Raw genomic sequence first — 27,581 nt, forward strand, 5'->3', positions numbered from 1 at the left:
GGCCATTATGACGTTTGCGGCGGCATTTACCACGGCAATTGCCGTGTGCCGCCGCTGATTTCGAGGACTGGCCTTTTGCACACATTGAATAAGATACTACTGTATTTGAATATGCTAAAGATTCTATACTTCTAAATCAATTCTTTAATAAGTTTTCCTGAGAGTTTGAATCGCTGTGCAAGTGCAAGCATTCGATAAATGCAAATTAGCAGTATTTACTGTTTTGCACATTCTGTAATATTTTTATACTTTTTTTGATATACAAAAAAGGTACAGGCTTATTGTTGAAAACAATACATATACATATAATATATCATACTGTCAATATTTTTGATGTAAATTTGTAAGTAGGTCTACCTGAGACTGCAAATTCTTTTTTTAAATTTTGAGATAAGCATTTTCTGTTTGTAGTGTGTTGTATTATTGACCAAGTCAAACTTAGTGATCTGTAATTTTTAACATTTCAATACACTAGGCTATAAGTACAGAGTCCATGTGGTGTAAGGATGGTAGATACAAAATTTAACTTTACTGATCCATCGTATGCATTGTTTGTGCATGATGTCATTGGTTTGGCAAAGCAGCATTGGAAGGAACTGGATTCACAACACAAGACTCTAGTTGGGTGGTGGTCACTGTTTTTAGAGCATGGTAATGTGACATGGATGGATATTTTTTCAGTTTTGTTATTTGCAGTTCTTTGGACGATTGCTCGAACATGGGTTACAGCTTTTGTATTAAAGGTACGCTTTTAGTTTGAAAAAATTTCTGATACTTTTAGCAGTTCAACCTATTTGTTCCATTTTGTCTTGAATGAACAAGATTGATATCGGATAATGTAGAATCCAAATAGATTTAGCTGTTTCGCTTTGTGCTTAGTTTAGCTACGATAATCTACGAAATTCAGAAGATTAATTATCAGTAGCTTTATTGTGTTTGTCGGACAGAATTCGTCTAGACGCACTGGATGCGAAGCCACATGGTGTTGATGGTGAAGCATGAAATAAAACCATAGCTAGATAATTTTTTAACTTTTTGGATGAAATACTGTATATATCATATATATAACTGCAATGACAACCGATGCATGACTCTCAAAAATTGACCAAAAATGCAGGACATTTAACAGATAGTGTTAACAGTGATCAAACTGATCATCTATTTGAGCCGGAATGGCCCGTTTCGGCGAGTCCGATTCGGCGAGAGCCTTTTTCGGCGAGTGCCCTATTCGGCGAGTTTTTGAAATTTTTAAAAGGAAATTATCGGGTACGTAGCCTAATTGCAATTGCCGTTTTTACATCGTTTTAACGTCGCTAAACGTTGAAATCGTGCAGAAAGGAATAGAAATAAAATGCTTAAACTATTAAATTAAAATTTGTCATGTCAGTTCAGTTATTTTTATTTTTGACCATCATATCAAAAACAATACACGTCAACATAGCAAAGGTAGAAGCCACAAAACGCGAACGTTAAAACGTGCTTGAATTCGTCATGTCAGTTCAGTTATTTTTATTTTTGACCATCATATCAAAAACAATACACGTCAACATAGCAAAGGTAGAAGCGACAAAACGCGAACGTTAAAACGTGCTTGAATTCGTCATGTCAGTTCAGTTGTTTATCTTTCTGATCATGATATCAAAAACAATTCACGTCAACATAGCAAAGGTGTAGAAAAAAGTAAATGCGACAAAACGCGAACGTTAAAACGTGCTTGTGACCGAAGTAAGTTATTGAGTTGAAAGAAATTTGGCAAGGTTGCATCACCTTCTGAAAAATTTAAGATATGAAAGAAAAATAAAACAAAGAAAATGTTACAAAAAAAATAATGTTTATGTCTATAAGTTAGTACTTTTGAATAGTTAAAATCATAGGCGCCTAACTATTTTTTTGGCCGTGGGGGCGAAAGCGTGTTTCATCAGCAGCAACGTAAATTCAGCGAAATGTCACGCAGATAGATGACGTAATTATGTCGCCACACTAGGATTGCTTTTATTGCCACACTCGGAGTTATCGCTACGTTCGACCTACCGTTAATTATTATAAAGAAAGCTCGACCAAAACACATGCTATGCGTCTGCGTTGGCTAGCGGTTGATGGACTGCGACTCTGTAAGCTAAGCGCAACATAAAGTTTAGCAACGAACTAGATTTATTACCATGAAACAAGAGACGAAAAGGTTTACAATAAGGTATACTGTAAATGGAATGAAAATACTAACTTGATCATATGCTTGAAAATATACCTGTTGAAAGCCAAATCATTCATGTTTACAGCAATTCAACAGCACGTCACCTTTAATAAATTTAAAAGTTGCTGACATCCGTAAACAGCGCTTGAAAAATAGTTACAGAGAGACGTTTGATTAAGTTTTCGACTTGACATTGCTCCCTTTTCACTACAATATCGCAACTTATGACTGACCAGCTTTCAAGTTTCAATTCGCTGTAATACGCCCGTTTTCGTGTTGCAGATGAAACAAAAGATGCGCATATTCCCCGCTTTTGATCGGGTTTCTATGGCAACGGACGTGTGTGCGCCATGCAGTTTGCGCGAGTCCGTTGTTGTGTTGATTATGCCGCGTGTGCGACTGTGGGCAGTGCGGTTTGCACCAGCCCTTGTTACGTTGGTTAGTGGTAACCTCGGGCCGAGACTTCAAGTTCATTTTCACAGCAACCGATTCACTGCCGCGACAATTCTCTGCAGAGGTTTCGACTTTTGAAAGCGACAGCGAGGCTGTTTGCAAGCGCATTAAGTTAAACGCACGCTGCGTCAACGTAGCAATTTATGTTGTTTTTGGGTGCATTCAACATCTGATGACATTGAATCGACGCAAAATGGTAGATTTTTGCTATGTCACAGGCAGCAAAATCAGTCATTTTTACATTGATTCAACGTCTGCAGACGTTAAATCAACGTAAAAATGACAGATTTTTTTGTCTGGGGTGGGATTGTAGCATCGCTACTCGTTCTAGTGATTATTTACTGCGAAGCTGTTGCGGTTTGCATTTAAAAATGTTTTCCTGCTGCCGATCGCTAGTTCATCTATTGTTTTATGTATCAATGCAGCATCAAAAGTTGCTCCCACGCGGAAATATGCGTGGGGGCCTGGCCCCCACGGCTTAGGCGCCTATGGTTAAAATGATTAGTTTGGATCAACAAATGTGTGCCTACAGCTTAGATTGAAAGGAAATTATCGGGTAGCCTAGTTATCCCGACCAGCAAAAAATTGTTCCAAGAACCCAGTTAGCCTAACAGTTCATTTGTACATTGTAGTAACAGAATGAAAAGGCTAACCAAATGTGTGGCCTATCGTTTTAACGTCGCTAAACGTTGAAATCGTGTAGAAAAGGGTGCTTTTGCTGACTAGGATACGTTGAAACTGAGAAACATTCACAGAAGCCCTAAGATACGTTGCATTTTTAAGATAATGTATTCAGACGTTGAATCAATGTACAAATGAAATGTTATGCTAAATGGGTTCTTGGAACAAATCGTAGAGCTTCTGTGAATGTTTCTCAGTTTCAAAGTATCCTAGTCAGTAAAAGCTTCCTTTTCTACACGATTTCAACGTTTAGCGACGTTAACACGATAGGCCACACATTTGTTTAGCCTTTTCATTCTGTTACTACAATGTAAAAATGAACTGTGTTCTTGGAACAATTTTTTGCTGGTTGGGATAACTAGGCTACGGTACCCGATAATTTCCTTTCAATCCAAGCTGTAGGCCACACATTTATTGGTCCAAACTAATCATTTTAACTATTCAAAAGTACTAACTTATAGACATAAACATGATCTATTTTTTTTTTTTGTAACATTTTCTTTGTTTTATTTTTCCTTTATATCTTAAATTTTTCTGAAAGTGTTGCGACCGTGCCAAATTTCTTTCAACTGAATAACTTACTTCGGTCACAAGCACGTTTTAACGTTCGCGTTTTGTCGCTTCTACCTTTTTCTATGTTGACGTGTATTGTTTTTGATATGATGGTCAAAAATAACTGAACTGACATGACGAATTTTAATTTAATAGTTTAAACATTTTATTTTTATTCCTTTCTGCACGATTTCAACGTTTAGCGACGATAAAACGATGTAAAAGCGGCAATTGCAATTAGGCTACGGTACCCGATAATTTCCTTTTAAAAATTTCAAAAACTCGCCGAATAGGGCACTCGCCGAAAAAGGCTCTCGCCGAATAGGGAACTCGCCGAATCGGACTAGTCGAATTGGACTCGCCGAATCGGACTCGCCGAATAGTAGCAGACCCATTTGAGCTGGTTCAAAATAACATGAAAAGAACTGTTTGGTGCATCATGTAACATGCCTTTCTGTGATCTTCAGCAGATAATACGCAAATATGAGAAAAATATTTAAACCTTTATTAAGTTTAAACTAGTTTCTTATTTTCATTTTGCCATCGCTTTTCTAACTATAGATATGTTTCAGCCTATTGTGGATAGATCTGGACTCGCTGAAGTAGAGGCTAGAAAAACACCAGAAAGTGCTTGGAAGCTTATGGTTTACTCTTGCACGTGGGCATACTCCATGCATGTGCTTTTTTTCACTGAACATAACTTCTTTTTTGATGTACCTTCAACTTTTATAGGTGAGTTTTTTATTATTCAAGTGCATGCATAAATTAACATCTATGAAGTGTGAATACAAAATGACTGGTAGAGATAATCCTCATATCAAGATTTCATCCTGGATGCTTAAACGATGGTTAGGCCTTTGTGCGGTCTTTAAAAAATTTAACAAATCGTTTTTTTTTTTACATAAAAGTAACGGTAGCTGCCTTTCATCTCAAACAAAATTTTATTGTTTTAGGATGGAAATCTCATTCCCTCGTTCCATTCAAAATTTATCTTGCTTACCTCTTGCAAATCAGTTTCTACATCCACTCTGTCTATGCTACGTTGTTTATTGACGTCTGGAGGAAGGATTCAGTCGTAATGTTGCTACACCACATGGTTACTTTGCTCCTTACTATATTTTCATATGCATTCAGGTAAGAGTTGCAAAAACTGATCACTATGGACTAGGCACAGCGGCCTTTGAATTTGCGGAATAGCCCGTTTCAGCTAGTCCTATTCGGCTACAGTTTTGAATTGTATATATTTTGTGTTTTATTGCACAATATCGTTTCTTTTGCATTCCAACAAAGAAAAATAAATTGAAATGAAATTTAGCGCAAAATGTTTGTACTATTAAATTGAAATGTTTGCTCACATAAAATCGACATGTATCCTACGTCACCGTCTGTATGCAAACTTAGAATATATTAGAATCTTCAAAGTAGAATAGTAGATGATAGAGTAACTTAAACTGCTGGAATAGTCACGTAACTATTCACTGCAATATTAAGTAAACCAGCTAAATTAAACGCGCTATTTTCAACGAGGTCTTCCCGCTATGAGATCAATTATGACGCCACAGAACGCATTGCTTTGTTCGCAATGTGTGAGAATTAAATTGAAAACCGATAAAAGAAAAGGTGTTTAATGGTCTTGGTCGCAGATATTGCCTGCAATAACGACGTCTCTTACCGCTATTATCCCCTAGCTAACCTGACATCATTGTTTTATGCGACCGCTTAGGTTTGACATCGACTTCAACGATCATGCAGTGTTACTGTTACGTAATAAGAACGATTGTATCCTACACGCAAAAATAAAAACTTGATCTCTTAAAACAGCTTTTTCTGTTTTGTGTCGTGAGCTTTGCATATTGTTCAACAAGTGCATAAAGTTTAGAATTGACAAGAAATCATTAAACTTGAAATGTAAGTTCGAATCACTGGAAATAAACGTATTCAAAACTTTTACTTTTCCATGCCGTTTCAAACTCCGTAATCTACTTCAACAATGATTTTGCGGCAGTAAAAATGCGTTCATTTTGAAAACTGCCAAGCTGGATACAATAGCTTGTCCCGTGTATAGGTTGAACCTGTCTTTTTGAGGTGAAATTCACTTGCGAACATCTCGACTTATACTCGAGTATATACGGTATTCGATAAAAGACTGTAAAGACTTTCGATAAAAAACAGAAGAGAAAACACTTCGCTGTTGTTAACGCTTTGAAGGTAAGTAATTATTAGCAAAACGTGCGATACGAGGTTAATAAAACCGATAGCGGGTTTCCACTCTGCTTGAAATCATGATTTTTTGCGTTTTATTTCGATAACTTCACTGTCTTTTAAAAACGTTGTTATTCACTCGCACGAAAAGGAAATGAATCGGATTGTTTTCCAACTGTTCGAATTGTGAGCTAACAATATCAAAATTTTTACAGTAGGCGTACTGCATGCGTAAAACTAATCGTTTCAAGCAGCGGTTCTAATAAATTCGGTTTGCGACGTAAGTGTCAATATAAACAAGACGGTAAGCTTAATCAAAGACTACTTTAATTGAGTAAAATAGCGTTATGGTTATGACGTCATCACCATTCTCGCCCCCCAAGGTTTTTTGAAAAGTCGGCGCCTCAGGGTTGATCTCTAAGTGGTCAAAACTGGGTTTTGACCGCTAAGCGGTTTAAACCTGGTTTTAACCGGTCAAAACTAGGTTTAAACCGGTCAAAACTGGTCAAAACCCTGACCTGACTGGTCAAAACCCTGTAATGAGTTGCTTGATCGTGTTCGCCAGAAAATCACTGAAAATGTGAGGGAAATGGTAGAAGGTGAGGGAGGAGGGAGAAGGTGAGGGAGAAAGAAAAGATGAAATTGACTGGTGAATGAAGCATTTGAATATACTGGAGAGACTTGTTAATTCCAATTGTTCAATTGAGGTGTTCTACATAAAGTAGATAGGCATAAGGCATCACAACTTGTTCCTTTTCCGATAATCCTTTCTTGGCTTGACGTGTACTTTGCTTCAAAGAATGAATCATAAACTATCATGTCTTAAATTTTTAAAGCATCTTAGAATATGCATTCGCAATTCGCATTGTTTTATTTTAACTGGATAAAATTTGATGGCAAATGTTTTTCATAAAAAAAAATTGTTGGAATAAATTCTTGTACTTCAGTTGGCTGTGCAAATTGTTCATCGTTCTACCAAGCATTTTTTGGTTCATCAGAAACTTATTTTTAGAATTTGAATTTTCTCAATAATTAAAATAACCAACTGATTGAAATATCAAAAACAAACAGAGAAGTTGAATATTTTTTGTTCCAAATCCAGCATTTAGGTTATGTTGATCAAAACAAAATATAGTTGAACATCATTACTAATAACATGGAGGGTAATACTTTTAATTCAATTGAAAAGCAACTTGATTCATACACTAAAGGGGTTTTGACCAGTTTTAACCAGCAATAGGTGGTTAAAACTGGTTTTCACCGGTTTTTACCGGGCGGTTTAAACCGCCCCGGTTTAAACTGATCAACCCTGCGGCGCCTATGATTGTGGAATAAAATACAAAATTTCAAAACTGTAGCCGAATAGGGAACTAGCCGAATCGGACTGTAGCCGAATAGGGAAATAGCCGAATCGGACTAGCCGAATAGTAGCAGACTCTTGAATTTGACGTGGGCAATCGGCAAATGCAGAGGTAATTTCACAACAAAATGAACTACGGTATGTCGGCAAAGGCAGTGCCACGCAAATTTTATGACGTGTTGGTTAGAGAAAACACCTCTCAGAAATTGTTTAATTTTGGAACGAAAAAGTCTATTCAGTAGTTTGTTCGAAGCGAAAGCTGTAACTCGTGAGGTGAGTAGGGATGATTAAAAACATATTTTAGTCGTTGTTTTTTACACTATGATGTTCAATCATTTAATACATTTTTTAAGTAACAACTGTTCATTTATCAATATCATAACAAAGAACAGCGAAAGAAGGTGTAAAATTATAGCTGCTGAATAACTTATTATGAATCAATTTACTGCTGTTTTGGCTAAGTTCTGTAAGTGAGAAGTGTGACCGCTTGCTCAGCAAGTGGTTCCAATGAACCACCCAACTTTAAGTATGGTACTACCAATGATGAGGATGAAGAGTAAGACTGTTTGGATGATAAATCATGGGAAATAGTCCCAGTGGTGACCATGTTAGCAGTCAACCTCCTTTGTTACTTGTCTCAATTCCTTTTAGTTTGTTTATTTTTTTCATTTCTGTCATTCATTTCTTTCATTGCATATTATGATGAGTAAACGTTTGTACTTTGTAGTCTGGCCAACTGATACAGGTTAACTTACGGATAAAAAAAGTTGAGAGTACCACACTAAATTGGAAAATTCAAGTTCTTTCAATTCAAACTTAATATTACTAAACTTAAATTTGCCAATTTTGTGGTACTCTTTAATTTTTTTGATTATTTTGTCACACTACGCATTCTTTTTGATGATTGGTGAAATCAAAAGAAGATTTTAATGAAAAGTAAAATGACTCATACCATTCACTCTCTGCTGTTTATTTAATAAGTTTCTTGTTGATCGTGAACATTTAAACCCCCTTTTTCTAGTTTTCCAGTTTGTGCGCGATATTCTTTTTGTCTAAAAGTTGAATTTTCCTTTTGTATGTTAGACAGGTAGTCACTACCTGGTCTAGCCCCCTGAAGAAGTCAGTCGAGTCTGATTGATGAAACGTCAGAATAGAAGCAGATTGTCACTTTCTACATCTGGTGACAGTTCAGTACCTAGTTTAATTTTCCTGAATGAATCATTGTTTTTGTGCGGCCGGAATGCGAGATCGACTGCATTGATGATGGAATGTTACGTAACTAGAACCATATAATAAGAACTATTGTTTCTACTAACAATTAATTGCTTAAAACGGCTTTATTGCCTTGCTGTGCTGTGAAGAACGATTTCCAAACCTCAGTTATCTTGTTTGGTCAGCTTTGTATATTGCTTAACAAGTGTATAAAGTTTAGAATTTACAAAAATTTATTACTATTGAAAACACTCTTTAAGCCATGGCATATGTACGTGTTAAAAATTTGTACAGCGAAAGCTGACAGGCACATTACTCTAAGTCAGGGGTCACCAACTGGCGGCCCGTCACGCTGTTATGTGCGGCCCGCGGAAGGTGTAAGTATAACTAAAAATACTTTTCTTGAGGAGTTAAAGAGCATGAAGGCAAAAACTACTTTCCGGGAAGCATATTTTTACTTTGCATACGATTCCACTGACCGACCAATCAGATTGTAGTTCTAGGTAGGGGTTCCAATGCGATGTCCAGCCACACTATCCCAGTGGTTGATTAAAACGTCTGTTTTCGAATTTCGAAGTTGTCTGTGAGCATAGGGTTGCTTATTTTAAGTTTGTAAATGTCATGTAAACACTAATGTGCGTTTCACCATTATTGTGTTTCACGAGCAGTGTTCCCTTTATGCAAGTTTTTGTTGGCAAAGTAGGTTGTTTTGCTAACTCAATTTATAATAAATTGGCAAAATATTATATATAAATTTAAAGACTTTTTCTGGTTGTATTATGAAAATATTTAGCTTCGTATTGAAAAATGTTGTTAATCAACAAATCTTGCCATGCTGATAAGCACCACAAGTGACAGTTGTCTAGTAATAATCAAAGAAAGACGGTTTTATAGACTCTCACAAAAAGGATGAAAAACCAACTCATTGCTTTTTTAGAGGGAAGACTGTTCATGAATTACGATAGAAACGTTTTTTCGGTGATTTCCACAAGCGTTTGTTTCATGGTGCCTGGTTCCTTTTTTCCTGTTATTGGAGCCAATTTTTTGCTGATATGTTTGCAGACCACTATTGTTGCCTGTATTGCGTTGTGTCAAACATTTCCTTGTTTACTAAAACTGTTAATTGCAAGATATCTTTTGTGAAGCGAAGTGACAACACCAATCTTGCTTGGCGATGAATATTCTGATGAAACCGCTCGCCTAGCGATATGTGCGCAAAACAAGTGGCCTTGTTTATTAGGCATTGTTAAAGAAGTCAAAAGTTCTGTATTAAAGGAGCTTGGCCTGGCAGTAGCGTTGTTCGATTAATTTTGTTGCTACGGTATTCTAACATAAATATGAACAACATGTAACGCTGGATATTGGGTACGAAATGCGTTCTTTTCTAGCATTACTGTAGAGTTAAACTACCTAAAATTTTATTAGTGCGGTCTGCCACAGCTCTCCTTAGTGCCAAAGTGGCCCGCATGCAAAAAAGGTTGGTGACCCCTGCTCTAAGTCTAAATAAACGTTTAGTTATTGTGTTCACGTACAATTGTTTGTTTACCTTTCTGTTGATTTTTTTCACGGCAAGATTATTCTTAAGAAAATATCAAGTGTTGTAAAAGATTCGTCGTCGTCGTGTTATCCTCTGGGGCTGAGGGTATATCCTTTTACCACCCCAGATTCACGATGTTTGTGAATTCTGGGGTGGTAAAAGATAAGTTTGTACTGTAAAAGATTAATTTACGTTCTGTTTTTGTTTCTTTGAAAATAGCTTATTTTAATTTCAAAACTTACTGTTGTTCAGCAAATTTTGAATCAACGTAAGACGAACAATCATCTATATAATATGCTGGACGTGATTTTCAATTTGTTTTATTTTTAAATTCAATCAGATTTTTCAAGAATTTCTGTTATATATATCTTATTTATCTGATCTATTTACCAATACTCAGATTACGTAGATTAATCAATGGTTGATGCATTTTCAGATACACAAATGTTGGCATACTGGTATTGTTCCTGCATGACATCACTGATATCATCTTAGAAACGACGAAACTCCTGGTCTATTACAAAACAAAGGGGGGCATGTGGCATAAAATTTGCGATGCTTTATCTTCAGTTGGATTTGTGCTTTTTGGCTTAGCATGGTAAGTTTTGTTTGTGCAGAAATGCTTTAAAGTTTTGTTTAAAATTAAATGTTGAGTAATGCTGCGTTCAGGTTTTGCATCTATGAAGTTCTTTCTTATCTTTATCAAGTCGGCAACAGTGATACGGTGTTTGAAAGAGTTGCACGAGGCTACGATGCATGTCTGTTGGAAGAGCACTAAATAATTTATGTGATAACCAATAACCATATGCATGGCATTGCAGCCAGGTTGATCAGTTCACAGCACGTTTGCTTGACAAGGGTTCCCTGTGTCACCTCTTACTCAAACAATTGCTTTAAAATTTATCAAAAATTGTGAAGGACATTTCAAGACAATTTTTTTTACATTGATTGAACGTCTGCAGGCGTTGAAGCAATATAACAAGTGACTGATTTGCTGTCTGTGAAGCACTTCATTAACCTTCAATAGAAAATCATTAATAAAGTGTGCTCTGTGTGTCGTTAACAGCTTGTTAGATGCAATTTTTGCAGATTTTTGTTTGATTGAGCAAACCTTTCTCAGACAACAATCCGCCTGGTGGTTTTACACAAATCAAATGCCACTCAAAGTCTAACGTCTTTATTGACAGACAAAATTGAAAATATCTCTGTTGTTAAAATCACTCAACTTTCTGGGATCTTTTAAACATTTTGCTAATATTGATAAAAAACATTCCAACGTCTACTTGCTTGAGCAGGTATGACGTCACTAACCGGACAACATCACGGATTATCATTTTGTTTGCTGTGCTGGCCTTCACACTTCAGTTTGCAGATCCGTTGTTTTTTCAACTCCACAATTGCCGACCCGACCCTGCGAGTAAAAATGTATTGTAAACATATTGAGTACCACCAATAAAATGTTAACATAACACGAGGAATATCAAAAAGGCTGGCCTGCATTAGGTAGTTCAGATGTATGTACAAAAGCAGGTTGTATGAACTTTAACCTTTAATTCCTCTTTGTTTTGCAGGTATGTGTTCAGGCTGTACTGGTACCCCTTAAAAGCCATGTATGCTGCGGGTTACATCAGCAGAGTAGTCACACCTCATCTTGTATTTTATCCCTTTTTCAACATTTTGCTATGGATTCTGCTCGCGATTAACATCTATTGGTTTACGGTGAGTTGGTGCGTTGCGAGATTATAAGCTACCCACTGAAATATGAGCTGCCTAAATTTCCATTTTATCAGCAATTTGAGGTTCTAAATCTAAGCAAGTAAAAACTGACCAAGCCAAACTGAACAATACTTGTCATGTAACAAGTCAGCAAATTCAGTTTAGAAAGCGCGATGACCAAGCAATTCCGATGCTAGATCAAAATTGCATTCGATGACTTGGGAAGTAGCTGAAATGTATTTGCTGAGTTGTCGCATGCCGAGTGTTGCGACTACTTTTTCTAGCTTCAATCAATCGAATAGACTTTACTTGACACCAGCAATTGAAATGAACAAATGCAACCGTTGTCAACCTCAATATCAATCTCTATGTAATTGACTGTCTTTTTAACACCAACAGTTGATAGTCCTCATGGCATACAAGATCCTCACCAAGCAGATAACAGAAGTTAATGACAGCAGGGAGTACAAGGAAAACAAAGTTCCTCGCAAAAGCAAAAAGTTGTGAGTTTATTCATTTCTTTTAAGTACTGTTCGTTTCTTATAGTGACTGGGTTGGAAGCTTGTCGAGCGCTGTTGTATTAATGACTACTGTGTTTGCGTTTGGCAATTGCGAAAGGTCGCAAGATGTGGTTTTAGCTCATGAGGTTTTAGTGTTTTACAACCTTATCATGGCAAATAGGCTGCGTCTGGCTGGGATGGCCAAGTGCTTATTTTAGCAATCAAAAACAAAGCGATAATATTCCCGCAGTCACGTAAAGAGTACCGTACCATGATTTTTAATCCCCTTACCTGATTTCTTGTACTGGATCGGAGCAACCATTGATTTTGCTTCACAAGCAAACTTATAAGTGACGTCGTTACCTCGATAGTCGATACCATGTACAGATGAAGTAACAGCGTCGACTAAAACGTGTTCAGACTAAATTTCGTATGTTTCAACAATTTGAGGTTAGCTTTAGAATCGGACTTTTCTCAGCAGCTTGTGTCATATGCACTGGGAGGCACGATTGATCGCAGCAGTACGCTCACAAGCACTACTTTAGTTTTAGAAACGCTGCTAGTGACACACCATTCAAACACAAAATATTGTATTGTTGGAAGGACATCAGAATTTGTGTTTAGTGTATTGTCAATATTTTGGTTTTTCGATGTCACTCTTCAGGCTGGGTGAGGCAATTATTTTTCAAAACTCTTTGAAGTTTGGGCTGTCAAGCTATAAATGTCCTTGATTGTTTGGAAATGTTCTAGAATTGACTTGCTGAAATAGTTATGAGCGATGTCACGTCTGTAAACGAAAGCTAAGTTTTTTTTCATTTTTGTTTTAACGTAAATAATAACTAACTCTTGTGAACTTTATCGAATGCTTGATTGGTTGATCTGGCCAGTAATCGATGCTTGTCTCAAAGGTTGAGCCATGCAAGTAGCCTATTTATTTAGCTTTATAGCTTTACACAAATTTTAGTAAAGTTTGTGTGTTTGGTTGATCGAAATATGTTTAGTGATCTGCCCGGTGGAATAGCCGGTGAATACAATTTCCCGCAGCGTACTCATTTCAATGCTGTGATGTGTACTTTGTGTAGGTCTTGTAGGATGTATTTGCATCTAAAACACACGATTTGTCTTGCCAAAAAGATTAGTGCTTTTAAAATAAGAAAAAATAGTCCCATTAAAAGGTAACTGCTTTGGACTTCCTTGTGCTTTCTGCCTGACGCGTCACTCATCAAGTGCATATTCAATGAAGATTTGAACTACCTCTTGAGACTACGCTCTTTGTCTTCATCAACCAGTCATTATTTTGATGTTATTTAAATGCACGATTACGTTGATATTAATGCAAGAATAAGAACTGTGTTGGAATCCAGCAGTTTGTTGAATGATAAAAGAAACACAAGCAGTCCCAGCAGTGAAGTTGCTCATGAAAAACGGGCCTGTGTTACAAACGTGTTTCTTTCTTGACAGAAAATAAGTTGAACTAGTTTAGTTTTGTGGCAGCATTTTTGAGTTCATGGAATATACCAAGCAATGGTTGTTTACTAAAACTAGTACGCTAATCTTGATATTTTCTACTGAGCAGTGCCAACGGTTGATTGTGAAATGTTTTGTCGTTTTTGCGTTGTGCCAAAGAAGTGCAATCGGCACAGTGCCATTGTTTTCCAGTCTTTAGTATTGTTGGATCTGAAATTCAATAGAAACTTCATAGAATAGAAGGAAGCCCATCAGATGATGAATTAGTTGATTCACCAAACAAAGCTTCCCGCTGCAAGATTGTCTTAGAGTTTCATCATGATGATGTACACCCACGTCCCACACAGTCAGTCAGTCAACTCAATGGTATTGCCATTATTACTCCCAACGTCTCATTCTTTATAACGACGCTTTTAGTCGTATCCAGGCTTACGACGGTGGTTGAATGTTAAGCGAACGGGAAAGCAAGGAAGCCAATCTTCGTGTCCACCTTCAGACATGCCTTTAAGTCTCTTGCCAAAGACACAGCCACATTCTCTTGATCGGTGTCGAACAGGTGACCTTTCGAACGCCGAGCCAGGGCTCTCACAACTATGCAATGCATATGCACTTGACTTGAAGAAATAATGTTGTTGAAATAATGTGAAGGATATTTTTTGTCAATTGAGTTTCGATTATTGATTGTCGATTATTGTGGTAGAGCACACTTATCAGTGGACTGTCCGAAAATTCTTTTCTGACGAAATTATCAAGATCATTGAGACGACAGTGCAGTTTCTAAAGGACGTTAGCTCTTGAAGAACAGTGTTACATAAACCATAGCACCGTTGTGTTTTCCACGCATACTTCATTCTAAAGTCACGCTCTAACACCATTTTTGTCACGACTTTCTTGTTGTTTCATAAAATTAATGATGCAAAGAACGGAATGGCCCGTTTTGGCGAGTCCGTTTCGGCGAGTCCGATTCGGCGAGTCCAATTCGGCGAGTGCACTATTCGGCGAAAGCCCTTTTCGGCGAGTTCCCTATTCGGCGATTTTTTGAATCTTTTTTTTTAGATTATTGGGTTCCGTCTTCCGTAGCCTAGTTATCATTGCTGTTTTAGGGTTAGGAGTTGGGGTTAGGGTTAGAGTTGGGGTCTTATTTCAACGTTAAAACGATGTAAAAGTGGCAATGATAATTAGGCTACGGTACCCGTAAATTTAAAAAAAAAATCAAAAAATCGCCGAATAGGGAACTCTCCGAAAAGGGCTCTCGCCGAATAAGGCACTCGCCGAATCAGACTAGCCGAATTGGACTCGCCGAATAGTAGCAGACCCTGCAAAGAAACCCTAGCTGTTGTTCATCTAAATTATGAATGCAGAATCACTGCGCTTTTTAACAGTCACGTGAACGGCTACATGTTCATGGATTTGTTTATACTAGGTTGAATGGCGCATAGGCCCAGCTTGCAAAATTGCTCTTTCTCACATTAATTTAACGCCTGAAGACATTGAGAATGTCAAAAGAATCTGTTGTTCTGTTGGGAAGAGTCGGAATGGCCCGTTTCGGTGAGTCCGATTCGGTGAGTCCGATTCGGTGAGTCCGATCCCTTAACGGGGGATTTTTTCAATTTTTTTTTTTAAATTATTGGGTACCGTAGCCTAATTATCATTGCCGTTTTAGGGTTAGGGGTTAGAGGTTAGGAACTCACCGAATCGGACTCACCGAATAGTAGCAGACCCGGAAGGGTTGTGCTCATAGGCGCCGACTTTTATTTTTGCACGGGGTGGCGGATAGCACAATATGGCAACCTAAACACTTTCAAACTGCATGTTTTTGTTTGATTTTTACTAAGCGTGTTTTGTAGATGCAATTGTCTTTTCACACCTGATTTGTAGCTCGATAATTTACAAAGCAACTTTAAAACAAAGCACAGGAGGTATGTCGTGAATTTGATTGTTACGTTGCTGCTCTGATACTTAACATTTGGCAAAAGTATTTTTGCCAACAGCAGCTCTGTCAATCCAACTGTTAATGAACTGGTCAAGTTGTAACCCTGAAGCTTCAGCTTGATAAACATTTAAAATTAGTACGTGGTTCAATCGCTGTTGTGTCATGGTAGATCGCAAGTAGGTTTTTATGCGCCTGATTGCACTGACTAAACGATCGCTCCGCCTCGCAGGTGGTGGAAGGCAACGATAAGTATATTTTCACAATGCAGACCACGTTTGGAAGCATTAATGAGATTGTTTCATCATCATCATCATAATTGTCATCATCATCATCATCATCATTCATTGCTTGCAAATAGATCAAGCAGTTGCGACAATCATATGGACTCTATGCTGTAGATTAAAAATTATCAAAAAATATTTTTGAGGGAGGCAATAAAAAGATCGTATTTTATTGATTAATAAATCCCATTGTAAACCTAACAAATGTAACAATGACTTATGAAAAGTAACAAATAAAACGATCGCAACAACAACAAGGAAAAAAACTCGTAGCCACGTGTTGCGTAATCTTCACGTAGCTTGCTTGATGTTACGCGAGTATCATGCTTGTGACAAAAACAATCATTTTCTTCGCAATACTGTATTGGTTCACCTCTTGCTTTACGTTGACTTGAAGCGAAAACCAATGATCAAAAAAAGATTTAAACGTCCGTTCAAATTACATTTATTTGCAGTAAGTAATGTAACCTAAACGGGGTGGCGTCGTAACCCCGTAAGTCGGCGCCAGTGGTTGTGCTCACTTTGATGGTTTTGATTGACAGCTTCTCAGGCAGCAAAATCTGTCATTTTTACAATGTAAAAATGACAACTTTTTCTGTCTGGGACTTGTGAACTTACCGGTTTCTTTGTAGTAGTAGTTTCGCATGGCACTTTCACACAGGAAGCTTATTGTTTTTAAGCCAGTTTTTAAATGTATTTCGCATTGGTAAATTGGTTTTTCTGGAAAAAACCACCTTTAAAAGTGAAGTAAATTGCGGTTAATACTTTAAGCCCACTGATGGAGTTTGGACCATAGACTTTGCCCAATTGCAGTTGTAACCTTTCCACTTGCGGTTGAAAATACGCTGCCAGAATCACAGTTTCTTTGTCGGTTTGTGGGCGTGGCACATGTTAAGTGTCATATTGTTTGTGGGCGTGGCATTAGTAACGATAAAGTGTATCGGAACTTTGTTGTAACCACATTATAAGATCAGTTTGTTCATGTGAAAATTTTCAAAAAGTGATACTGTTAAAATAGTATAGCTTTGGTAGAGAGGTACTTTTTAAAAACCATAGACAGACAATCGATAACAACTTAATAACATTGAATTGCATAATTCAAAATTAATACAGAAATGAAATAGATACATAATTTCGAACGTTTTCGGCAAAACTTTCTGCCCTCTTCAGGAAAATATCTTAATTCATCTAAACAAAACAATTATTCGTGAAATGTTAATAATAAATGATAATAATAAAACATTTCACGAATAATTGTTTTGTTTAGATGAATTAAGATATTTTCCTGAAGAGGGCAGAAAGTTTTGCCGAAAACGTTCGAAATTATGTATCTATTTCATTTCTGTATTAATTTTGAATTATGCAATTCAATGTTATTAAGTTGTTATCGATTGTCTGTCTATGATACTGTTAAAGCGTTACGGTACCGTACGCAGGGCCTCTGAGAGAAGTTTTCATCAAGGGTACAAAGAGTCATTCCGGGCCCCCCTTTCACTCCGGGCCCCCTTCGTCTTGGGCAAAGCGCATGATTTTTGCTTAGGCGTATTGCACACCATACAACATTTTACTGCAGAATTAAACATCTGTGTGATATAATAGTATCAGGCTGCAATAAAACTATTACTTAATTTTAATAGGCTATGCACAATAATATTGAATATGAAAGATAAATATGTCAGTTACCTCATATGATATAGGCCTACCCTGCCCTGCTGCCAGATAAGATAAGACTGAGCATCATAAAATACAAGTTTATAGGAACAGAGAATGGGATTGGCCTATTCTAAATTAAATTCTATTCCTATGCATCTGAATAATGACAGTTCAGTTTATTTTTGTTTTGTTGGCGAAAAAGAAAAGAACAAAAATATATTAAAACACAATAAACACAAATAATTCACACAACAAGGATGGCAGCAAAAGACCAAAAGGTCACCAAAGTCAGCTGCCACCCAAACATTTAAACAAAAGACTCAAAATTAAGAATAATAGCACATATAGCACAATACCAGCACTTTACATAATACATTAACAGTGGAGTAACACAGGGCAACATCAAAAAAAAAACTGTGCAGAGAAATAAGCAGATGATATGTTTCAGGAGTGATCATTGTACAAATTCTTTAATAAACATTTACTGTACCGGTATATTTAAATTTAAAAGCATTATAAGACTTTTCCTGTATTTCTTTTGGTATTTGATTCTATAGTTTCACTCTATTAAAACATAGCATCTTCTTACCAGAGTTTGACGTTGCAGAACATAAATGACCGGGCGCCACAATGCTCTGCACCTAAATATCCTGACACCACGGTATGCGCACCTATTTGACCGGCGCCTAATTGTCTGCACCTAAAAGACGTGGACCCACATACAGCCAGTAGGCTACTATTGTACAAAGAGGCATAGCCGTACGAGACCAAACCATTTTGGGGGGGCAGAACGTAAATTTGCCCAAATGTGCACACTTTTATAGAAATTGCCCAAATATAATGTATGCGGTGCATAATAACAATGAAAAAGATCACCAGCACTAGCACCATCACCAAATCACCATCACCAGCACTAAGATCACCAGCAGTGGTGTAACCAGTAATTTTGAAAGGGGGTGGTTTTGACGTCGTGTTTCGCTTATGACGACACTCAGCAGCGGGGGGTCTGGGGGGACCTCCCCCAGAAAATTTTGAAAAATTACTTTGAATTTGGTGCATTCTGAGAGTATTTTCAACAAAAATGTGGTTATGAATATTCCTGTAAAATGGTGCTAAAATGGTCCGGTGGCATAGCAAAAAGATAAGATCATGTTTTCTTTGGCATTTTTCGGAAATAAAGCTACAAGTCTCCATGTTTTCTTGTTACTATTCCTGGCTGAGATATTTGAATGTTTGGTAATGGCAAAACTCGCTCTTAACAATCCCCCCCCCCCCCCCCCCCGGCTACGCCACTGATCAAGAGCTAGCTAGAATTTCTTACCAAAGTAATCAAGATAGAACAACTAAATTCATCTTTGAAGATACCTTGCTTGTGCATTGCTCAATGCTTCTGCACTTTGGCATGGTAAGTAGGAGTAACAAATATTGTTTTACACACCACAAATAAAAAACAACCCCACTTATTCAGTTGTGATGTCATAAGACTCAAAAACATAAACATTGCAGGAAACCGGCTCAGGGTTACCATGTAGATCCAGAAAAAAGTACAAAACAATAGAGAAATTATAATTAAATGTAATAAAACACAGACATACTACTTCTGTTCAAATAAACTTAATTAAAGTAGTTTTGATGATACGAATTTTAGTACAAAAAATAAAAAGGTCTGGCAGCACTGCTTCTAAAAATATTGTTATTGTTAGGCTAGGTAGTTTAATGACAAAATAACTAATACTGTACATTCTAAGTTTGCATACAGACGGTGACGTAGGATTCAAAGAACCCAATTAGCCTTACAGTATATACGTATTTACATTGATTCAATGTCTGAATATTGAATAATATTCAATCATCGGTTTGCAGAAGGCGTCGTTGGATTTTCAAAAAATCGCCGAATATGGAACTCGCCGAAAAAGGCTCTTGCCGAATAGGGAACTTGCCAAATAGTAGCAGAACCTTTTATAAAAGTAACCAAACAAAGCTAAGCAACACCTTAACATTACTTTTAACAGGTATAACATTTTTTTGTTAAATGTTGTGGTGTTGCTTAGCTGCTGTCCGTTTATGGTTGAAAAAGTACTGTGACCTCTCCACCCGAATTGTTTTATAAAAGTAGGCTATTCACCAGATTTATATAAATTCATATTTTGTAGTTGCCCAAATCAAGATGATGCATTTATGGATATTATGAAAAAAATTAAAGACTTTGTAAATTTTGATGCCGAGGCAACTGCACCATGCCAATTTGGGCAGTTTTATAAATAGACTACTGGTATATGATCGGATAATTTCATATTTTTTTGTTGCCCAATTATAAACGATACAGTTATGTAAATGGGAAAAATTAATGAATTTGTTCATTTTAGGGAAACTGCCTCACGCTAATTTGGGCATTAGTTGCATAAACAGACTAATCAGTTTCATCAAATAATTTCATGTTTTCAGCTGCCCAAATCAACACGATGCATTTGTGAATATTAATAAAATTAGCTATATAGCAAATTTTGATTTGGGCAGTTTCACAAAAGTATTAGAGACATATTTTGGTGGCGGCCCAAATTGGCATGATGCAGTTGGTTAAATGTATTTCGTACTACAGTTTGATCACCAATCACCATGCAATATAAAAATTTTGCGGCACATTTCTTGTACAAATAAGAGGCTGTACTTAGTTTGATAGGTAAAAGATATTAATTTATAGTTTTTTTTAATTCATGCAATTTTGTAGCTTGTTATATAGCAATTTTTGCCCTAATAATTGCAAGATTTTTCCCGAATTCGCGACGTTTTGAAACAACAGGGGGGGCGGCTGCCCCCCCTGCCCCCCTGGCTCGTACGGCTATGCAAAGATGATAATTTGTATGTACAGTTTAACAACTACATAACAGTATAATGTGCTATTACTGTAGAACTCTGATGTAATGGACCAACACTCTGGTCAGTTTTTTTTCTCCTAGGCATTTGGATGTAATACTGTATATGTCAAATTTCTGATACAGGAAAGGACAAAAAATGCTGCCCATGAATAGTCCATTATATCCAAATTCTGCTGGACATAAAAAATTCACTATTTATAATTATTAAACAATCAGTCCGTCATTTAACTTGAGCATGTACAAAATTTTGGTGAGATTGAGAATGACAATGACCGTCCAAAAGCAAAAAAGCTCAAGTACTTTCAAAAGTTCACGCTTCAACAGGCTCAAGAGCATCAAATTAGTAGCTGTAGTATGGTATGATTGCAAGTTAGCCCACAATCAAAACTAAGACAATATACTGTAGGCTAATACTTGTACTAAGTTACAATAACTTCATGATCGGTATTTATAGTTACTAGTTAGCATAACAGCTTGTCTGGACCTTTCTTTCAAAAACTTTTATAACTTGGCCAAAGTAAACTTTGTCAGGGTCTTCTTTGACTCTTAGGCAATGCTTGCATGTCAACTATATACCAAAAGCAGTATTTTGTACATCGCTGACTTCATTTATTCAGCAAAACAGATTTTTCTTGCCCTTTTTTCTGCAAAAACTTTAATAACTTTATCAAAGTTAACTTGTCTGACTAACTTTGATTCTATGCTGAGCCTTGCCAGATTGACTAAACGCTCTTCACCTGTTGTTGATCTTAATAATTTTTGATCAGCTTTAGTTTACACAAACTTACCATCTTGCTTTGCGTTTTTAATTAGTGTTTTGTGTTGTGCATGTCATGTGATTTGTCACTCGCCAATTTGTGTATCCTGAATTGAATTCATGTGTCAGTTGTTGATGGTGCTGTTGAAAGGTGTGGCTTGTAGGCTACAGCTCTAATGTAAAATTTTCAAACTTAGTTATTTATCTTAGATGTAGCCTATAATTATTCCAAATGAGGACACTATGTGGTGTCGAAAACGTTGGATTTAGTAGTTTTTAATGTTTTTTTTGTGTTTAATAAAAAATGTTAAATCCGTTAACGTTACTGAGTGTTATATGTATCTCGTACAACAAGTCAAGCTCTCTACCAAGGCTCAAACACAACATCAGGTCAAAACATAATCAAATTAATCATCTGACCAATAACCTTTTTTTCATTAACTTTTGCATTCACCACATGCTTAGCAGAGGTGAATGAAGCCACTTTTTTTTACTTCGGCTCCGCTCCAGCTCCGAAAGTATTGACTCTGGCTCCTGCTACAACTCTTAAATTCATTTTGAGGTAAAGTAAGAGTGAAACTACCTTTTTCAAATAGTTTTTAAAAAACACAAAAAAGCCCAAAAACACCCGGGCTTTTAAAAAAAAATCTGGCGGGTTAGGCAATCTTAACCTTGCTTTTGCTACGCTATGCCCCCCCGGACAGGAGAATAACCAACTTTTATGATTTAATTTAGGGTGCTTTTAACAGAACATTTTTAACGTAAAGCATTAAATCACCACTTTGGACTCCTAATTTGCGCACAATGCACTTAGTTACCGTACCTTTCCAGGCCCTCTTGCTACATTACGGGCCCCCCCAAGACAAAAGAATAACAACTTTTATGCTTGAATTTAGTCGTTTAGGATGGTTTTAACCAAACAATTTTGCGCGTAAACTATAAAATCACAATTCCGGGCCCCCAACAATCACAGGCTTTGGTCCTCAAGGGTACACCGTACCCTTCGTACCCCCTCTCATAGGCCCTGACCGTACGTACAAACATTAACTACGTAGCCTACCACTAACTAATACATACTGACTTCGAAGAAACTCCATTAACCCAACAACAATACACTGTATATTTAATTGTTTTTAACTGGGGTTTAGTGCAAGGTTTAGAATTGGGTACCGCTGGTAGTGTGGGTGTGTTTTTGATATTGTCCTTTGGTTTGGCTGGTCTGGATGTACGCAACATTGTTCATGGGTATGTTTATATGCCTGTCATCTCATACTAATTTTATGCAATTTAACAAAAACTCACTAACTCAAACCTAAGAGTTGCTTTGTCTCCACTTATTAGACCCACCTCGGGGCCGGATGATTTTGAGCTTGATGAGCGGGTGGGCCTATTAAGTGGTGGACGATTCTTTGTCACTGCGATACATTCCGGACCGGATCTAGCTGGATAATCATTTAATTTTGAGAGTTCATTTTAACTAACTCTTAGTCTTGCGATATGTTGTTTGCAAAATGAAGAAAATGATAGCAAATTCTATAAAAACAAAAACCAGGGTGCTTAAGAAGTTTTTAACATTGTTAGGAACCGCTGAGATGAAATGGCTGCAAACATTTTAGCCTGTTGTTGAACTCACAGAGGTACCGTAGAATTTCTAAGAGCTGCTTGCAAAGGTTATTAGGCAGCTTCCAGATTGAGGGTGATTGCTGGACTAAATCTTTATTGAAAGTGGTGTGTGTTGGTTGGTGCTAACTCTCGGTGGTGAATTAAGCAACTGATCACTTTGTTATCACAAGCTTGAAGTTAACACGACAAAAAGTATTTTCTCCAACAGGTTGAGTTGAAGGTTTGTTTTCATTGAACAGGTTTTTGTCCGACCACCAATCCAAACTGTTTATTTGCAGGAACTGAATCATTTGCCGTTGAGAAAAACAAGAATCGTCTTCAGTTTCTCATTTAACAGCATTATATCAAAATGAAAACGCAATGCGAAACTTTTTATCCTGAACAAGTGAACTATCTCCTTCTCCAACTAGAAAATCGACTCGTTTCATATTTACTATGCTGACTCGCTCCTTTAGACTGCTGTGTTTTTTAAATTTTATTTTTGCAGTTTCCTGCAGCTGCAAGAGCCCTTCAACAACTTTGGCGCGTTCTTGTTGTTGAAGAAGTTATTGCAGTGTTATGATATCTATTGAATTGTTCTTCAGCGTAATCTTTTATTGGCGAATTATTTTCATGACGTTTTGATTTTCTCAGTGTTAACTTAAAATATTAGAAAAATATCTTTCAAAACAGCCATTGCTGCGTGTACTACTAATACCCGGACAGCAAGTCATCTCTTTTTTACAGTTTCAACTTCTGCAGACGTTAAATCAGTGTAAAAGAGATGAGCTGCTAGCTGGAATGAATTTGTTGATCCTCCTACTCTGTGAACGCTGCAATGAAGTGACTTAATCTTTGGTTTAGGATTTGATTGGATTGATTGGCTTGTTTGCTTTCAGTGGTGCAACTATACTTAGCTAGACAAATTTATGTTACATTGATTTAACGTCTGCAGACGTTGAAACAATCTAAAAAGGACAGATTGTAAAAGTATGTAAAGTTCTGGGAGTGACAGGGGATATTGAAAACGGCTCCCAATTTGAATTCCGCCTATTTTTGAATGCAAATGATAAAAAACAAGTATTTTTAGATCAAGATAAATAACTGAAAGTGTGCGGTTTTTATCTTGTAAGGGGGCTTTCTCTATCACTCCGTCAAGTTTTCCTTGTATCTCGATAAATTGGACCCGCAAAGAAATCTTAAGTTTTGAAACATTACCTGAAAAAAAAATACTGAGAAATTTTCTTAACACTTTCACTGCCACGCGTTTTTTGATGAAATTTTCAGGATTTAGCTTGAGCAAAGGCTTTGATTTTGAACTGCTATATAAACACAATTTTCACGTCACTTTTAAATTGATTATTGCATTCATTTGAATGTGTTATTATTGCTCTGGCGAAAGTTTAAAGACCTTCTGTGCTATGCTCAGCGCTATGTCTTTATTACCTCTGTGCACTACTGGAAAGTAATGGAAGAACGCCACTTTCTTCACTAGGTTGTTAGAGGTGATTCATTTAGGTTTGCATCTGAAGAAATATGTTCTTATTTCTGTAATTTAGACGCAATATATCGATTTAAAAATTCGTAATTGGTTTCTGCACTTGCAATGTGTTGGGATATGTAAAGGAGTGACTGAGAAACCTTGAGCGAAAATCCTGTGTTAGGCTGAGACTTCATTCGCTCCCTAGACAGCAAATCAACCGCTTTTCAATGTCTGTAGAAATGAAATATGAAAAACGTTAATTTGCTGTCTGGGTCATTGTACACACTTCATAGCAATAATCTAGACGAGTATTCACGTGCAAATTCTCTTTTGCTTTGATTGCAACTGCTCGTTAAGCGCAATACTTGTAGGAGTCGTTCATTTCTTGTTTTTTTGTTGTTGTTGTGTCCTTCCAGTTGTTTTGGCATGGAAATGGAATTCAAGCCCAGCTGCACCAGCAAAAGTTGCTTTCTTACATCGTTGAACTTTTGCTGGTGGGGCTGACCTGAATTCCAACGACTACAGACGTTGAATCAACGTAAATAGGACGGATATTGCAGGTTATTGAACCAAGTCAAACTTTACAAAGATAGTGAATTGCCTACTAGCCTATTTAAGTGCATAAAGAGACGTAACTCAGCAACAACACTACATTTAACATTATAAAAACAAAAAACAATAAGCGAACGTTTTCTGCTAGCCATACAGCCCTTTTCAAGCCTGTAAGAAAAATATTTTCAAAGAAATACTAAAGAATCATACAGTATCACAGCAAAAATATAGTCAAATCTAAACATTTGAGAAACTGCTTAACCTTACACAAAATCACTACTGAAAAATTACGCATCCCAATGGATCAAGTATTTGAGAGGTAAAATTAACTGTTCAGAGAAGAAGGAATAAAGCACATTACACAAGATGGACAGAAGCACAACACGAGATGGTGGCACAAACAAAGCAAAAATACGAGAAGCACAATACATGACAATTCAATCAAAAACTGTTGAAAGAAACCTGGATCTTTCTACAAAAGCCACATGTCCATGACTGTGCCATCACAAATCTAGTTAATACAGCTTACTTATGTCACGTCGACATCTTACGACATCAAAATGATGTAAAACGGAAACGCTTGCCAAGTGGAAAACTACGTAGTCCGCATGCTCAATATCCTGACCGTCGGTGGCACACTGACTACTGTTTTGTGGCGTTTGCAGTACCCACCATAGCAACTTTGAACACCTCTGCCTGCAACGTAGTTCATTTTTTACACTGATTTAACGTCTGTGGTCATTAGATCAATGTTAGAAACTAATTTTCTGGTTTGAACATTTTTATCGACAAATTGCGGTGTAAAAACTTCAATTTGTTAATTTTGATGGAACTTGTTTCGTTTGTATATTTTTTTCTAGATTCAACGTGTTAATTCTGTTTGAAAATTGCATGATTTTTGCGTTTGTTTTTCGTTCCAAATGCGTTAAATCTGGGCAAGATGAATATTTTCAACAGAAGGAAAGCAACTGTGCACACAAATTTATTGTATTTTTCGTCATGACCTTAGCGTGCTGTGGGATAGAGCCTCTGTTGTTGGACATGGTTTCTATTCGAGGAAAAAAACTTGTCACTGCTATTGCAACCCTCGATGCCGCTTTTGTGTACTTGTCAGAAAATCGCTCCAATCGTTTGATTGTTTGCCGAGGTGGGTATTTGATTGACACTTTTCACTCGCTGGAAAGTTATGACGTCACATCCCGTATTATGATGCGGCTGTTTTTAGAATCAGCCATGGAATTACAACTCGGCATGGAGTGAGAGCTAGCTCGTTTGATCGTATTTTAGGCGTGGCACATTTTCTGTAACAAAGGTCCGAGATAGACTCCATCTTACTACCAACAAATACATTGCATCGATTTCCCGCACACCGGCTATAGTGACTGAGGCTAGAAATTGATTAAAGGATTTCCCATGACACACATCATATATGCCTTGCGTTGCAGAGCGTCCTTTGCAATGATTGAGCTAATGAACCAAAATTATACCAATGGCTCTTCAGAGACTAAAGAAAGGTCACAGTTCCACTTTCCAGGCAGCAAATCAATGTAAAAGACGATAGATTTGCTGTCTGGGGAAATAACAAAAGTAGCTCCTTGTCGTGGATAGCAGAGTGGCATTAAATTAATGCCCAATTACCTTTATTGTGACGGAGAACGTTGAATGTTTTGTTGTTTATTTCCTTGAATATCTACTTAGCAAGCAAAATTGTTTTTGGATTGACTTTACGACTGAAAACGTTAATTCAATTTGAAAAGAAGCAATTTTGTTAGCTAGGTATAGTTATGCACTAAAGCTGAAGCAAAGACGACGGTAGGGATTAATCGCAAAGGAACATATGATGCTTACCTTTCTATTCTTTGTTAGAACGAAGACCTTTGCCACCTTACCATTGCCCAACAAGTGAATGTATTATTTGTTACGTAATTAGTACTTCTGAGTTCTGACCACACAACGGTGAAAATTTGACACACTTTTCCATGAATTCAAACTGTTGGGACATAAATTATGTATGATCTTCTTGTATTGTTCTCCTGCCTCACATCTGCTGAAAATTGCCAATTGCTGGAAATTGCCAACCCAATTAACTTTATATACTTGCTATCGCAGAACAACAAGCTTATATTGCCGCAAAACAGTTTTGATCAAAATATTAATACCTTACACCCCAGTTAGCAAATCCATTCTTTTTACGTTGATTTACCGTTAGCAGACGTTGAATCAACAAAAAAAGGACTCATTTGCTGGGAGCCAGGTGCTTTTCAAAGGTTATCTGTGTTGTGGTTGTTGGTTTATGTGTGCTGATATTGCATGTAAGTTTAGAAACGCAACTAGTTTTCCAGCTAGCCAATAAGTCTCCTTTTCACATTGACTTGAAATATCTGCCGGTATCATTGTGAAATGGGTCTGATTTTCTGGCAGGATTTGTTATATTTTATTTCGTCTCTTCAAAAAATTGCTCTCAAAATTCGGAGACCCTTGTCATTGGGACGATTTGCAATAACAATACATTGTTATAACCTTTGCTGCTGTGATGACATTCTAAAGCAAAATGAGTTATTCCCAGATAGCAA

General features: G+C 37.0%; 1 protein-coding gene across 1 annotated transcript; it reads left to right on the forward strand.

Annotated features, from left to right (window-relative positions):
- Positions 1–488: 488 nt before the first annotated feature.
- On the forward strand, positions 489–27,532 carry LOC145781035 (ceramide synthase 1-like). Its single transcript, XM_082592744.1, has 7 exons — positions 489–743; positions 4,450–4,609; positions 4,831–5,011; positions 10,625–10,786; positions 11,760–11,907; positions 12,304–12,407; positions 23,273–27,532. The coding sequence occupies exons 1-7, from the start codon at positions 507–509 to the stop codon at positions 23,277–23,279; spliced, it is 999 nt and encodes a 332-aa protein (XP_082448870.1). The 5' UTR covers positions 489–506; the 3' UTR covers positions 23,280–27,532.
- The last annotated feature ends 49 nt before the right edge of the window (positions 27,533–27,581 follow it).

This window comes from Aplidium turbinatum, chromosome 12 (assembly GCF_918807975.1).
Source record: "Aplidium turbinatum chromosome 12, kaAplTurb1.1, whole genome shotgun sequence".
In the NCBI taxonomy this organism is placed as follows: domain Eukaryota; kingdom Metazoa; phylum Chordata; class Ascidiacea; order Aplousobranchia; family Polyclinidae; genus Aplidium; species Aplidium turbinatum.